The sequence below is a fragment of the Chlorocebus sabaeus genome, chromosome 20 (assembly GCF_047675955.1).
Source record: "Chlorocebus sabaeus isolate Y175 chromosome 20, mChlSab1.0.hap1, whole genome shotgun sequence".
Lineage (NCBI taxonomy): Eukaryota > Metazoa > Chordata > Mammalia > Primates > Cercopithecidae > Chlorocebus > Chlorocebus sabaeus.
This window is the reverse complement of record NC_132923.1, coordinates 127,775,475-127,790,096: the sequence shown is the minus strand read 5'-3', so window position 1 is coordinate 127,790,096 and position 14,622 is coordinate 127,775,475. Positions and strand designations below refer to the sequence as shown.

At 44.2% G+C, this 14,622-nt stretch overlaps 1 protein-coding gene across 2 annotated transcripts in view; it reads right to left on the bottom strand.

Annotated features, from left to right (window-relative positions):
* SLC2A5 (solute carrier family 2 member 5) overlaps window positions 1-14,622 on the bottom strand; it is a 51,390-nt gene that overhangs the window by 7,612 nt on the left and 29,156 nt on the right. For both annotated transcript variants that reach the window (XM_073007858.1, XM_007980649.3), the window contains one exon: window positions 4,469-4,593. In XM_073007858.1, the coding sequence (XP_072863959.1) occupies window positions 4,469-4,593 (125 nt within the window). The remainder of the gene's footprint in view (window positions 1-4,468; window positions 4,594-14,622) is intronic.

Below are 14,622 nucleotides of genomic sequence, written 5' to 3'. Positions count from 1 at the left end.
GGTGTGTGTGTATGTGTATGTGTGTATGGCCAAGGACCCCTGGCCCCCAGCTTTACCTAATAGGAACAGTAAATAAACAAATGCAGAGATACTTTCATACACCTTTAAGAACAAGTTATATGTCTTACTAAGCATTAAAAATGTCAATACCTATTATAGAATATCTGTATTTCTGGGATTTCTGTAATGCCTGGACTACTTCCGAATCCCCAGTATTTAAACTTATAAATTTTCCCATCGTACTGGAATCTAGTGGAGGGAAAACTTACTCTATTTTATAGAATGAGGTGTTGCCTGATGTTAATTAAAAAACATAGGCAGAATTTAATTTTGCAGCTTCCAAAGTATTTTCACATATATTGTCCTATTTAATTATCCTAAAAGCACATCCAGAGGCTGGGGATGGAGAGGAAGTTTCACTAGTCCAAGTATCAGGTACCAAATCTGAGTCAAACAGAGGCTCAGGGACATGGGTCTCTGAAGGGAGACTCTCAGGAACAGAGTTTGGAGTGAGCAGAGGTTGGAGCTGCTGTTGATGGCAGGGTATTTGATAGCACTGAGATAGGAGGGTACCTGAGGCCATGTTTTCCTGCTTGGCAATTCTACCCACAGACGTCTCTGCTTAGTATTTCAAAAGAGACATCACAGTTCATTAATACCGATTCTTCCTCATTTTCAGAGCAAAGAGAGGCAGTCGTTAAAGCAGCTCTTAGCATGTCTAGGTGGGAAGAGGGAGCAACACCTCAAAGGCCCAGGGAAAAGGGCTGCAGAGGAAGGGAAGGCCTCCTAGGAGCTGAAGTGGGAGGCTGTGTCCTCATCACTTAACAAGAGCCACTTAGCGGCAAGAGCATCTTGGTGAAGGACATAAATAAAGGGTGAAACCTCAGGAGGTTTGTGAAGAGATGGGGTTACCTGTATGTTGGTGGGAAGCAATCTCTATTTTTGTCTTTAAAATGACTCCACTAGGACCTCCCAGTCAGCCAGTTCTGATACTAGAGTCAGAGCAAAGTGACTTTTTTTTTTTTTTTTTTGGAAATGGAGTTTCGCTCTTGTCTGTAGTCCTAGCTACTCAGGAGGCTGAGGCACAAGAATTGCTTGAACTTAGCAGGTGGAGCTTGCAGCAAGCCGAGATCACACCACTGCACTCTCCAGCCTGGGCAATTAAGCAAGAGTCAAACAAACAAACAAACAAACAAACAAAAAGTTTAAATTCCTCTGAGCCAATGAATACCTTCAGTCTTCCTGCCAAGAAGTTAATTAATAACAAATCAGTGAGCTGTGTGCATGTTCCAGTCAAAGTCATACTCGTCTTGGCACCCCCCTTGTCAAGGTAGTTGTTACTTCATTTTAGAGTGAGCAATGTGGTTCTTGTTCATATGAGTGGTTTTATTTTTGTGTTGGTTTGTTTTGTTTTTGAGACAGTCTTACGCTGTCTCCCAGGCTAGAGTACAGTGGCGCGATCTCAGCTCACTGCAACCTCCCCATCCCGGGTTCAAGCTATTCTCGTGCCTCAGCCTCTCTAGTAGCTGGAATTACAGACCTACTCCACCATGCCCTGCTAATTTTTGTATTTTTAGTAGAGACCGAGTTTCACCATGTTGGCCAGGCTGGTCTCACACTCCTGACCTTGAATGACCCACCTGCCTCAGCCTCCTGAAGTGCTGGTATTACAGGTATGAGCCACTGCACCTGGCCATATGGGTGGTTTTAAAATGAATGTCTAAGCAGCATATAACTTGATGATCCACTTTGCTGACTTGCTGGAGGTATGTGAACAACTGATGAGAAATGAATTATGCACCCAATGGCCACTGTTCTCAAACTGTGATCTGAGGACCTGGGGATCCCAAGACCTTTTAAGGGTATCTGTGAGATCAAAATTATTTTCAAATAATTCTGAGATGATATTTGCTCTTCATTCTGTTTCTCTCATGAGCATATGGGAGTTTTCCAGAGACTTCCTGCCAGGCCACATCACAACCGACCTGACCCAGAGTATGTCTGAGAATTCAGCTGCCTTCTATTAAACCAGACATTGAAGAGATTTGCAAAAATGTCAAACAAGGCCACTCTTCATGTAATAGGCTTATTTTTAAAAAATGAATTAATATGTTTCTTGGTTGCCATTTCTAATACAGTAAACATTGATCAATGTAACCCACATGAGCAAAAGCTCTTTGGAGCCCTCAATAATTTTAAGTGTGCAAAGGGGTCTGAGACCAAACACTTGGAAAACTACTGACTTCTGAGTAAAGGCTGGGATTTTTAACTGATTTGTTATCTATTGGAGCCTGATATTTCTCTGCTGGAAACAATTGTGTATTGTTAATGGTCAATAGAAAAGTGAGTGGACCTGCTCACTGCTGGCAACTTTTAGGAATCATTGATTTTTCAAAATGTTGAGCCCACTGCAGAAAAACCCCACAGGTCAGGGCAAGATGGCAGAGACCAGCCGGGCACGGTGGCTCACGCCTGTCATCCCAGCACTTTGGGAGGCCAAGGTGGGTGGATCACCTGAGGACAGGAGTTTGATACCAACTTGGCCAACATAGTGAAACCCCATCTCTACCAAAAATACAAAAATTAGCTGGGCGTGGTGGCAGGCGCCTGTAATCCCAGCTACTCGGGAGGCTGAGGTAGAAGAATCGCTTGAACTCAAGAGGCGGAGGTTGCAGCGAGCTAAGATCACGCCAGTGCACTCCAGCCTGGGCGACAAGAGGGAAACTGTCTCAAAAAAAAAAAAAAAGATGGCAGAGACCCAGCCAGGTGCTCTCAGGGAAAGCCGAGCACGAAGGGAAGTTTGCCGTGGGGCTCACCATCCTCCCTTTGGTATGACTTAGTCTCTGTTTGGGAAATGTCTTCTCATCTTTTTTTCATGTCTCTGTTATTGCCAAGTAATCCCAGCTGAGGGGTTTGCGGACAGCCAGCCAGACTATCCATTTGTCTCTATCCCTGCATTTGGAAGGAACAAATGAGAGTTCCTTGGCAATGTCGGGACAGTGACTGGAGGGAGGCAGTGAGGCACCTAGGAGGGGCTCCCTCAAAGGACCCGCCCTCCACCTGTAGGACCCTGAGAGTTTCCACCCTAGATGCCTCTCCCCGCCTGACCCTGAGAAATACTGCCTACTAACGATGCCAACTCAGGGAACGCCACTGGCATGGCTGTACCCTCATCTCTCTCCAGTGTGAAGCAGTTACGGGAGAGTTTTCTAAAATCACCACTGTGCAGCCTGGCAGCCTAGGCTTGGAAGCAACAGAGTGGGGATTAGGAAAAACCACCTCCCAGGTTGTTAGATGAGAGGACTCAGCGAGTCAGCACCGCTCAGCAGGTGGGCATTTCAGGAAGAACACTCAGGATGCCCTTGGCAAACTTTAAATTGTCTTATAAAACTTAAAATGTGGCACTGTTAGCACCTTTCTGGTAGTGGAATTCATACATTAGATTGCTTCTCAAGCTTTTTTGGCTCTCACCCACAGTAAAAAATATAGAAATACATTTTCCACTGCAACCTGGTTCTCATGTGTGTGTGTGTGTGTGTGTGTGTGTGTGTGTGTGTGTGTATCCAAAACAGAAGTGGGCAATACTTATCTTTACTACACATAACACAGTCTCTTCCATTTCATTTATTGGTTTATATATATATTTATTTATCTTCGAGACAGGGGATATGGTTTGGCTCTGTGTCCTCACCTAAATCTCATCTCGAATTGTAATCCCCATGTGTCAAGGGAAGGACCTGATGGGAGGTGATTGGATCATGAGGGCAAGTTCTCCCGTGTTGTTCTTGTGATACTGAGTTCTCACAAGATCGGATGGTTTTATAAGGCAATTTTCCTTCTCTCCCTCTCTCTCTCAGCTGCTGTCATGTAAGACAGGTCTGCTTCCCCTTCCATCATGATTGTAAGTTTCCTGAGGCCTCCCCAGCCATGGGGAACTGTAAGTCAATTTGACTTCTTTTCTTTATAAATTACCCAGTCTTGGGGAGTATTCTTTACAGCAGTGTGAAAACAGACTAACACACAGGGTCTCACTGTGTTGCCCAGGCTGGTCTCAAGTGATCCTCCCCCCTCGGCTTCCAGAGTAGCTGGACTGCAGGTGTGAGCCATTGCATCCAGCTATTCTAGTTTTAAAAAGAAAATGCTGGTTACTAAACAGGTATCACCACCCACTAACTGGTCGTGACCTGCAGTTTAGAAAATATTGAGATAAAGGATTGGATCGGAAGGACCCTTCCCAGGTTAAGATTCTGCATTTCAGTCTTTCAAAGATGTTTCTTTGTAGGAAGCATCACGGTAAAGCTCTGCACCTGAGAACCGGGTAGGGCTCAAGCATCTATTTCACAGTAGAGGCATAGGAACAGCTTTCTATACATTTCAGAGATCACAGATTGGTTCTAGTCCCTGGGAACCTGTTGTCCTCCTCCTTGATGACCCTCACAGAATCGCAATATAGCATAGTATTGTTTACCTGCACATATTCCCACCAAAAGTCTGGAAATAATGATAAGCTCAAATGACTTGGCGACTTTGCTGCATCCCATTAAGATCGCAGGCACGATAGAAAATATGTTGTTGAACAGCAAGGCCCCTTTTCTGCAGAGGACAAAATATCAGTTAGTTTGGCTTAAGTATTCACTCATTCATTCAGGAAATATTTCTGGAGTGTCTCCTCTGCATAGGCTCCAGCAGTTATAGCAGTGGCTTTACTGCTGTGTGTTTAGCTCTCTGGGACCTGAGACTGATACAGGTTGAGTGCATGGCCTGGTGTGGGAATACTCTCTGTGTGGGGAGCAAATGGAAATGACCATAGTCCAGAGGGCATCAGTGGTGAAAATGGAGGGAAAGGGCTCTGTATTAAGATATAGTAAAAGGTTTTTGAAATCATTAGCTAATTTATAATTTTGGTGTAATCTTGAAAGCCAACCCCAAAATTGTCCTGGGTAAGGACATTAGAGGAAAAGAAAAGTATAGGTCCATCTCACTTATGTCAACATAGATGCCACAATCCTAAATGAAATCTTAGTAGATTAAATTCAACAGCATATACAAAAATATTTCAATGTATTTCACCATAGTAAAGATTATATTGGGGCCAGGCACAGTGGCTCATGCCTGTAATCCCAGCACTTTGGGAGGCCGAGGTGGACAGATCACTTGAGGTCAAGAGTTCGAGATCAGCCTGGCCAACATGGTAAAACCCTGTCTTTACTAAAAATACAAAAACTAGCTGGGCGTGGTGGCAGGTGCCTGTAATCCCAGCTACTCAGGAGGCTGAGGCACAAGAATTGCTTGAACCCAGGAAGTGGAGGTTGCAGTGAGCTGAGATCGTGCCACCGCACTCCAGCCTGAGTGACAGGGCGAGACTCCATCTCAAAAAATAAATAAATGAATAAATAAACAAACATTATATTGGGAGAAAACATTGGATTATCTCAATAGAAGCAGCAAAAGAAATCAATAAAATTTAACACCATTGGCTGGGCGCGGTGGCTCAAGCCTGTAATCCCAGCACTTTGGGAGGCCGAGACGGGCGGATCACGAGGACAGGAGATCGAGACCATCCTGGCTAACACGGTGAAACCCCGTCTCTACTAAAAAATTCAAAAAGCTAGCTGGGCGAGGTGGCGGGTGCCTGTAGTCCCAGCTACTCAGAAGGCTGAGGCAGGAGAATGGCATAAACCCAGGAGGTGGAGCTTGCAGTGAGCTGAGATCCGGCCACTGCACTCCAGCCTGGGCGACAGAGCGAGACTCCATCTCAAAAAAAAAAAAAAAAAAAAAAATTTAACACCATTATGATTTTTAAATTTTTATTTGTTTATTTAAAAGTTGGCCTAAGTTTCTTTCCTCCTTTCTTTTTTTTTTGAGACAGAGTCTCGCTCTGTCACCCAGGCTGGAGTGCAGTGATCGCAGCTCACTGTAACCTCGGTCTGCCATGTCTAAGTGATTCCTGTGCCTCAGCTTTCCAAGTAGCTAGGATTACAGGCACGTGCCCCCACACCCAGCTAAGTGTTTGTATTTGTAATAGAGATGGAGTTTCCCCATGTTGGCCAGGCTGGTCTTGAACTCCTGGCCTCAAATGATCTGCCTGTCTCAGTCTCCCAGAGTGCTGAGATTATAGGCATGAGCCACCGCACCCAGCCATTTTTTTTTTTTTAAACCAGCCTTAACAAACTATACATAGAGGAACTTCTTTAAGCTGATGAAGGAAATCCACCTTAAACCTACATCAAACACCACACTTAATGAAACTTGGAAAGCATTCCCATTTAAGTCAGGAACAAGCCTACCCTGGAGATCCTGACAGAAGCAAAGCAAACTTCTCTGCAGGGGCCTCTCACAATGGAGCCCTCATGATGAGGACCCTCATGATGGACGAAGCCGTGAGCAAGTGGCGCTCCAGCATTCCTAAACACTGAGAAACTGGCCACACGGGAGAGCCGCTTATACTAACAGCACACCTTCAGACAACAGAATCAGACTGTGACTATAAAATGTTTAAAATGATTAGTGTCATAAAATAAGGAATCCAAATGGTACTATATTGGAGAACCGACATTACCTGACTTCAAGGCTTACCATAAAGCTACAGTAATTAAGACAGTGTGGTGCTAGTAAATGAACAGGCAAATAGGCCAGGCGTGGTGGCTCCCGCCTGAAATCCCAGCACTTTGAGAGGCCAAGGCGGGCGGGATCACATGAAGTCAGGAGCTCAAGGCCAGCCTGGTCAGCATGGTGAAACCTCGTCGTCTCTACTAGAGCCGCGTGCCTCTAATTCCACCTACTGGGGAGGCTGAGGCATGAGAATCGCTTGAACCTGGGAGGCGGACGTTGCAGTGAGCCGAGATGGCACCACTACATTCCAGCCTGGGTGACACAGCGAGACTCTGTCTAAAGAAAAAAAAAAAAAAAAAGAATAGACAAATAGATCAATGGAACGGAACAGAGAGTCCAGAAATAGACCCACGTTAAGTCTAGTCAACTGATCCTTGACAAAGGAGCAAAGGGAACACAATGGAGAAAAGACAGTCTTTTAAAAAAAAATGGTGCTGGGCTGGGTGCAGTGCTCATGCCTGTAATCTCAGCACTTTTGGACACTGAGGTAGGAGGATCACTTGTGTACAGGAGTTCCAGACCAGCCTGGGCAACATAGTGAGACGCCATTTCTAGAAAAACTAATAAATTGGCCAGGCATAGTGGCTCACACCTGTAATCCCAGGACTTAGGGAGGCCAAGGTGGGTGGATCCCCTGAGGCCAGGAGTTCGAGACCAGCCTGACCAACAAAACGAAACCCCGCCTCTACTAAAAATACAAAAAAATTTAGCCGGGTATGGTGGCACACACCTCTAACTCCGGTTACTCAGAAGACTGAGGCTAGAGAATTGCTTGAACTCAGGAGGCAGAGTTTGCAGTGAGCTGAGATTATGCCACTTGCTTTCCAGCCTGGGTGACACAGCAAGATTCTGTCTCAAAAAAAAAAGAAAAGAAAAGAAAAGAAAAAAATCAAAAATTAGCTGGGCACTACTGGTGGTACGCTCCTGTAGTCCCAGCTACTGAAGAGGCTGAGGCGGGAGTACTGCTTGAGCTAGGAAGTTTGATGCTGCAGCAAGCTGTGATTGTGTCACTGCACTCAGCCTGGGTGACAGAGTGACACCCTGTCTCAAAAAACAAAAAACAAAAAGAAAAGAAAATGGTACTGGAACAACTGGACATCTATATGCAAGAAAATGAATCTAGACATGAACCTTAGAATTTTCCTAAATTTTAATTCACAGTGGTCACAGACCTAAATATAAAATGGAAAACTATAAAACTTCTGGAAGATAGCATAGGCAAAAAAAATCTAGACAGTCTTGGGTTTGGCGATGACTTTTCAGATATAACACCAAAGGCATAATCCATGAAAGAAAGAATTGATCCTTAAAATGAAAGACAGAAAGTTAGAAAATATAAAATCTTTAGCCAATAAAGACAAAAAGGGAAGTTGGGTAATAGTCTTAATACCTGACAAAATATAATTTGAGATAAAAATATCGTAAAACACAGAGGTGTTATATGCATTATAAAGAAGTAGAAGAAATAACAGCAAAGAAGATGTAACTGTCATAAACAGAGACGATTCCAACACAGCCTCAAAATACATACAGCATCAACTGGACTGATTACATGCCAGGGAGGAATAGGTAAACCAACAATTTTAGTCTGAAGTTGCTAACGTGATCCTCTCAAAATAGTAGGTCGATTCACAAAGAACAAGCTAAAGATAGGAACCAGTGGCATATCAAGGAGGGAGGTGGACATTTTAAGGTAGTACACCCCTCCTGAGCAATTGTCTGTAATTTTATAACAATAATAAGTCACAATAAAGTTTTATTGCAAAAAGAAAGAAAGAAAAAGAGAAGAAGGAAGAAGGGAAAAAGGAAAGAAAGGAAGGAGGAAAAGAAGGAAGGAAGGAATGAAGGGAAGAGAAAGAAAGAAAAAGAAAGAAAAGAAAGAAAAAGAAAGAAAGAGAAAGGAAGGAAGGGAGGGGGAGAGAGAGGCAAAGAAAGGAAGGAAGGAAAGAAAAAGATAAGCTGGTCTTCATTAAAATTAAAACTTCCTGCTCTGTGTAAAACACTGTTAAGAGGAGGAAAAGACAAGCCACAAACAAGGAGAAAATATTTGCAAAAGACATACCTGAAAAGCACTGTTCTCCAAAATATACAAAGAACTCTTAAAACTCAAAAAGAAAACAAACAACCCAATTTAAAAATGGGCCAAAGATCTTAACAGACACCTCACCAAGATACGCAGATGAGAAATAAGCATATGAAAAGGTGCACCACCTGATGTGTTATCAGGGAAATGCAAATTAAACAATAAGGTACCACCTGTCAGAAGAGCAAAAACCCAGAACTCTGACACCACCAAATGCTGGAGCAACAGGAACCCTCATTTGTTGCTGGTGGGAATGCAAAATGATATATCTACTTTAAAAGACAGTTTGGCAGTTTCCTATAAGACTAAACATATGCTTATCTGTACTCATATGATCCAGCAATCACATACTCCTTGGTATTTACCCAAAGGAGTCGAAAACGTATATCTACACAGAAACTTACATGTGCATGGATGTTTACGGCTGCTTTATTCACAATTGCCAAAAGTTGGAAGCAACCAAGATGTCCTCTGGTAGTGAACGGATAAAGTGTGCTACAACCAGACAACGAAATATTCAAGCCATGAAAAGACATGAAGAAACCTTAAGTACATATTAGTAAAAGAGGCCAATCTGGGCCAGGTGTGGTGCCTCACGCCTGTAATCCCAGCACCTTGGGAGGCTGAGGTGGGTGGATCACGAGGTCAAGAGATTGAGACCATCCTGGTCAACATGGTGAAACCCCATCTCTACTAAAAATGCAAAAATTAGCTGGATGTGGTGGCATGCACCTGTACTCCCAGCCTCGGGAGGCTGAGGCAAGAGAATTGCTTGAACATGGGAGGTGGAGGTTGCAGTGAGCTGAGATCGTGCCACTGCACTCCAGCCTAGCGACAGAGTGAGGCTTCATCTCGAAAAAAAAAGAAAAAAAAAAGGCCAATCTGAAAAGCCTATCAGAGTGCAAGAAGGAGGGAGGGATGGAGGGAGGGAGGGAGGGAGGGAAGAAGAAGGAGAGGGAGAGGGAGGGAGGGAGGGGGAGAGAGAGAGAGAGAGAGAGAGAGAAAGGAAGGAAGGAAGGAAGGAAAGAAGGAAGGAAGGAAGGAAGGAAGGAAGGAAGGAAGGAAGGAAGGAAGGAAGGAAGGAAGGAAGGAAGGAAGTCAGTCCTACATACTCTATGATTCCAACTATATGGCATTCTGGGAAAGGCAAACTATGGAGATAGTAAAAGCATCAGTGGTTGCCAGGAGTTAGAGAGGAGGGAAGGATGACTAGGCAGAGCATAGAGGAGTCTTAGGGCAGTGAAACTACTCTATATGATACTATAATGATGGACACAAGTCATTACCCATAGAATGTACAACATCAATAGTAAACCCTAATGTAAAGCCTAATGTACGCTATGAACCTTGGGTGATGATATATGTCAATGCAGGTTTCATCATTTGTAACAAATACACCGCTCTGGTGAGAGATGTTGATAAAGGGGGAGACTATGCATGTATTGGAGGAGAGGGTATATGGGAAGTCTCCGTAGCCTCTTCTCAATTCTGTGAGCCTAAAACTGCTCTTTAAAAATAAAGTCTACTTTCAATGGCAGGATATGGTGGCTCATGCCAGTAATCTCAGCACTTTCAGAGGCCAAGGTGGGAGGATAGCTTGAGGCCAGGAGTTCAAGACCATACTGAGCAACATAGCAAGACCCCATCCTTGTAGTCTCAGCTACTAGAGAGGAGGATCACTTGAGCACAGAAGATGGAGTCTGCAGTGAGCCATAATTGCGCCCCTGCGCTCCAGCCTGGGCGACAGAGTAAGACCCTATTTCTATATATATATTTTTTGAGATAGGGTCTTACTGTCTGTATTTTATATATATTTATATATTAAAATATATATTAAAAATACATATGTAATTTTTTTTTAGGCAGGGCGCAGTGTCTTATGCTTGTATTCCCAGCACTTTGGGAGGCCAAGGCAGGCAGATCACTTGAGGTCAGGAGTTCAAGACCAGCCTGGCCAACATGGTGAAACCCCATCTCTACTAAAAATACAAAAATTGGCTGGACATGGTGGTGGGTGCCTGTAATCCCAGCTATTTGGGAGGCTGAAGCAGGAGAATCACCTGAACCCAGGAGGTAGATGTTGCAGTGAGCCAAGATAGCGCCATTGCACTCCAGCCTGGGTGACAGAGTGAAACTCTGTATCAAAAAAATAAATAAAGGCCGGGCGCGGTGGCTCAAGTCTGTAATCCCAGCACTTTGGGAGGCCGAGACGGGCGGATCATGAGGTCAGGAGATCGAGACCATCCTGGCTAACCCGGTGAAACTCCGTCTCTACTAAAAAAAAAAAAAAATACAAAAAACTAGCCGGGCGAGGTGGCGGGCGCCTGTAGTCCCAGCTACTCAGGAGGCTGAGGCAGGAGAATGGCGTGAACCCGGGAGGCGGAGCTTGCAGTGAGCTGAGATCCGGCCACTGTGCTTCAGCCTGGGCGACAGAGTGAGACTCCGTCTCAAAAAAAAAAAAATAATAATAATAATAAAAATAAATAAATAAATAAATAAATAAATAATAAAATAAAATAAAAAATAGTACTATAGGAAAGAACAAAAAACTATAAAACAAAGTTATGTAAAACAATGATGAAAATAGATTTTAAAAACAAATAAATAGAACTTATTGAAATGAAAAATATAATCATTAAAATTAAAAACATAGCAGGTTTATTATATCTGAAGAGAAAATTAGTGAATGGGAAGGTAGACCTGCAGAAATTACCTAGAAAGCACCCGAGAGAGATAAGAAGATGGGAAATAGGAGAGATTCAAAGACACGGAGGAACTTCATGGAGTTCTAGAAGCAAAGAATATAGAAAATCGGGGAGGGGCAATATTTGTCTGAAAAATTCTCAGAACTGATGACAAAGACATGAAACTTCAGAGAAGGAACCACAGTGACTCCCAGGATAAAGAAAACTAAATCCTTGGTCCTTTACAATGAAACTTTATTGAAGGACATGTAAAAAGACCTGAAGACAATGGAAAGCTCTAGTTTGCTCATAAGTGGGAAAGGTCAACATTGGAGAGATGTCAGTTTTCCTCAAGTTAATTTATAAATTCAGAGCAATGCCAATCAGAATCTTTCTTCAGGGATTTTGAGAAGCTGACTTAAAATTTTAAATGGAAGAGTAAAAGAACATGAATAACTAAGATAAATTTGAGAGCAACTGACTTTCCACTTGGAAAAATAAAATAAAATTAGTTCTTTCTCATCACTCAATATATACAAAATAAAACACCAGATGTATCTGGAAAAACAAAATTGTGAAATAAATTTTAAAAATATAGAAGAGGCTAGGCGTAGTGGTTCATGCCTATAATCCCAGCACTTTGGGAGGCCAAGGTGGGGGGATTGCTTGAGCCCAGAAGTTTGAGACCAGCCAGAGCAACATAGTGAGACCCTGTCTCTACAAAAACTAAAAAATGAGCTGAGCATCATGGCACACCCTGTAGTTCCACCTGTTTAGGAGGCTGAGGCAGAAGGACCCCTTGAGCCCAGGAGTTCAAGGCTGCAGTGAGCTGTGATCGTGCCACTGCACTCCCACCTGGGTGACAGAGTGAGATCCTGTCTCACATACATATATTTATAGTTTTTGCTTTGTAAGTGTCCCCAGTTGAGAAGCAAAATCTATAAATTTGACCACTTGAAGACTTTAAAATTTTGCATAAAAAAGGTACTATATGTATGATTAAAAAAATAAAGCAACAGATTGAGAAGATATTTTCCCTAAATAACAGAGGTAGAGTGTAGACATTACTTGCTCATGCTCAGAAGTGAAATGTACTGGGTTGGAGTCCTGGCCACCTCCCAGCTGTGTGATCTTGGGTAAGTTACAGTGTCTCTCTGTGCACCATTTCCCCATCTTTAAAGTGGAGTGGGGATTAGCCAGGTGCAGTGGCTTACACCTGTAATCTCAGCACTTTGGGAGGCCGAGGCAGGCGGATCATGAGGTTAGGAGTTTGAGACCAGCCTGGCCAACATGGTGAAACTCTGTCTCCAATAAAGATACAAAAAATTAGCTTCGTGTGGTGGCGTGCACCTGTAATCCTAGCTACTCGGGAGGCTGAGGCAGGAGAATCCCTCGAACCTGGGAGGCGGAGGTTGCAACGTGCTGAGATTGCACCATTGCACTCCAGCCTGGGTGACAGGGCGAGACTCCATCTCAAAAATAAATAAAAATAAAGTGAGGATTGTAATAGTACTTCTAAACCCAGTCAGGATAGTGCCTGGCACATAGGAACTCATTAATAAAAGTTAGTTGCTACTGTTATTTAAATAACACCGGCCACATGTGGTGGTTCACCCCTGTAATCCCAGCACTTTGGGAAGCAGAGGTAGGTGGATCACTTGAGGCCAGGAATTTGAGACCAGCTTGGCCAATATGGTGAAACCCTGTTTCTACTAAAAATACAAAAATTAGCTGCGTGTGGTGGTGGCCACCTGTAATCCCAGCTACTTGGGAGGCTGAGGCAGAAGAATGGCTTGAACCCAGGAGGTGGAGGTTGCAGTGAGCCAAGATCGCACCACTGCACTCCAGCCTGGGCATCAGAGCAAGACTCTACCTCAAAAAATAAAGAAATAAATAACACCCACAAATACTTAAGAAAACGGCAAATAGCCAAATAGTGTTTATCAGACTCCTAACTAGACAGCTCAATTAGCAACCTTCAGCACCGTCTGTGGACCAAATGGCATGCTCTTTGCTCAAGAAGTGTCCCACAGGTCTGATTCTGAGTGGAGGGATGTTCTGCTCCATGAAGGCCCACAGGGAAAATTGTGGGTTCAACACTAACCTCTCAAGAAGATGTTAGATCCCAAAGCTGCGGCAGTGTTTTTTGTTTGTTTGTTTGTTTTTTGAGATGGAGTTTCGCTCTTGTTGCCCAGGCTGGGGTGCAATGGTGCGATCTTGGCTCACTGCAACCTCTGCCTCCCGGGTTCAAGCGATTCTCCTGCCTCAGCCTCCCAAGTAGCTGGGAATACAAGCGCCCACCACCATGCCCGGTTAATTTTTGTATTTTTAGTAGAGATGGGGTTTCACCATGCTGTCCAGGCTGGTCTCCAACTCCTGACCTCAGGTGATCCGCCCGCCTCAGCCTCCCAAAGTGTTGGGATTATAGGCGTGAGCCACCGCACCCGGCCGTGTGTTTTTATTCTCAGATTCTTTTCTTGAAACACTGGAGGAGGAGTCAGAGTCTGGGTTACTCTGGGCTCACTAGATCTGTGACCTCACTCAGCCCCATGTCTCCTCATCCCTGGAAGGGTTGGACGAGGGGACCTCTAAAATTCTGTTTCTAACTAGGTCTTCCATAACATCCACGGAATTTACACGGGGGAGCGTGATATCTTAAGGACACTTTTTTGGAATAAAATATGGCATTTCTAATGTTTCCAGAAATAGGGGCAAAGATACAGCCCTGACCCCTTTGTTCCGGAGGCTGGTGTCACAAGAGAGATGTCCTAGACAACACTGTGGGGACAAAAGGGCAGTATGAGCCGAAGCAAGTCCTGGGTCTCCACAAGCACACACGGCTCCTTCCGGGTCTGCCTGAGAGCCTGTAGATCCCCGGCCACCCCTGCTTCTAATCCCCAAGACCCTGCCTAGGTCCCCAAACACTGTCAATATCTGGTCTTCTTTTCTGACTCCATTAGAAAATAAAAATGACCAGCCAGGCGCAGTGACTCACGCCTGTAATCCCAGCACTCTGGGGGGCTGAGGCGGATGGATCACCTGAGGTCAGGAGTTTGAGACCAGCTTGACCAACATGGTGAAACTCCATCTCTACTAAAAATACATTAGCCGGGTGTGGTGGTATACACTTGTGATCCCAGGATCAGGAGGCTGTGGCAGGAGAATCGCTTGAACCCGGGAGGCAGAGGTTGTGGTGAGCCAAGATGGTGCCATTGCACTCCAGCCTGGCTGACAGAGCAAGAC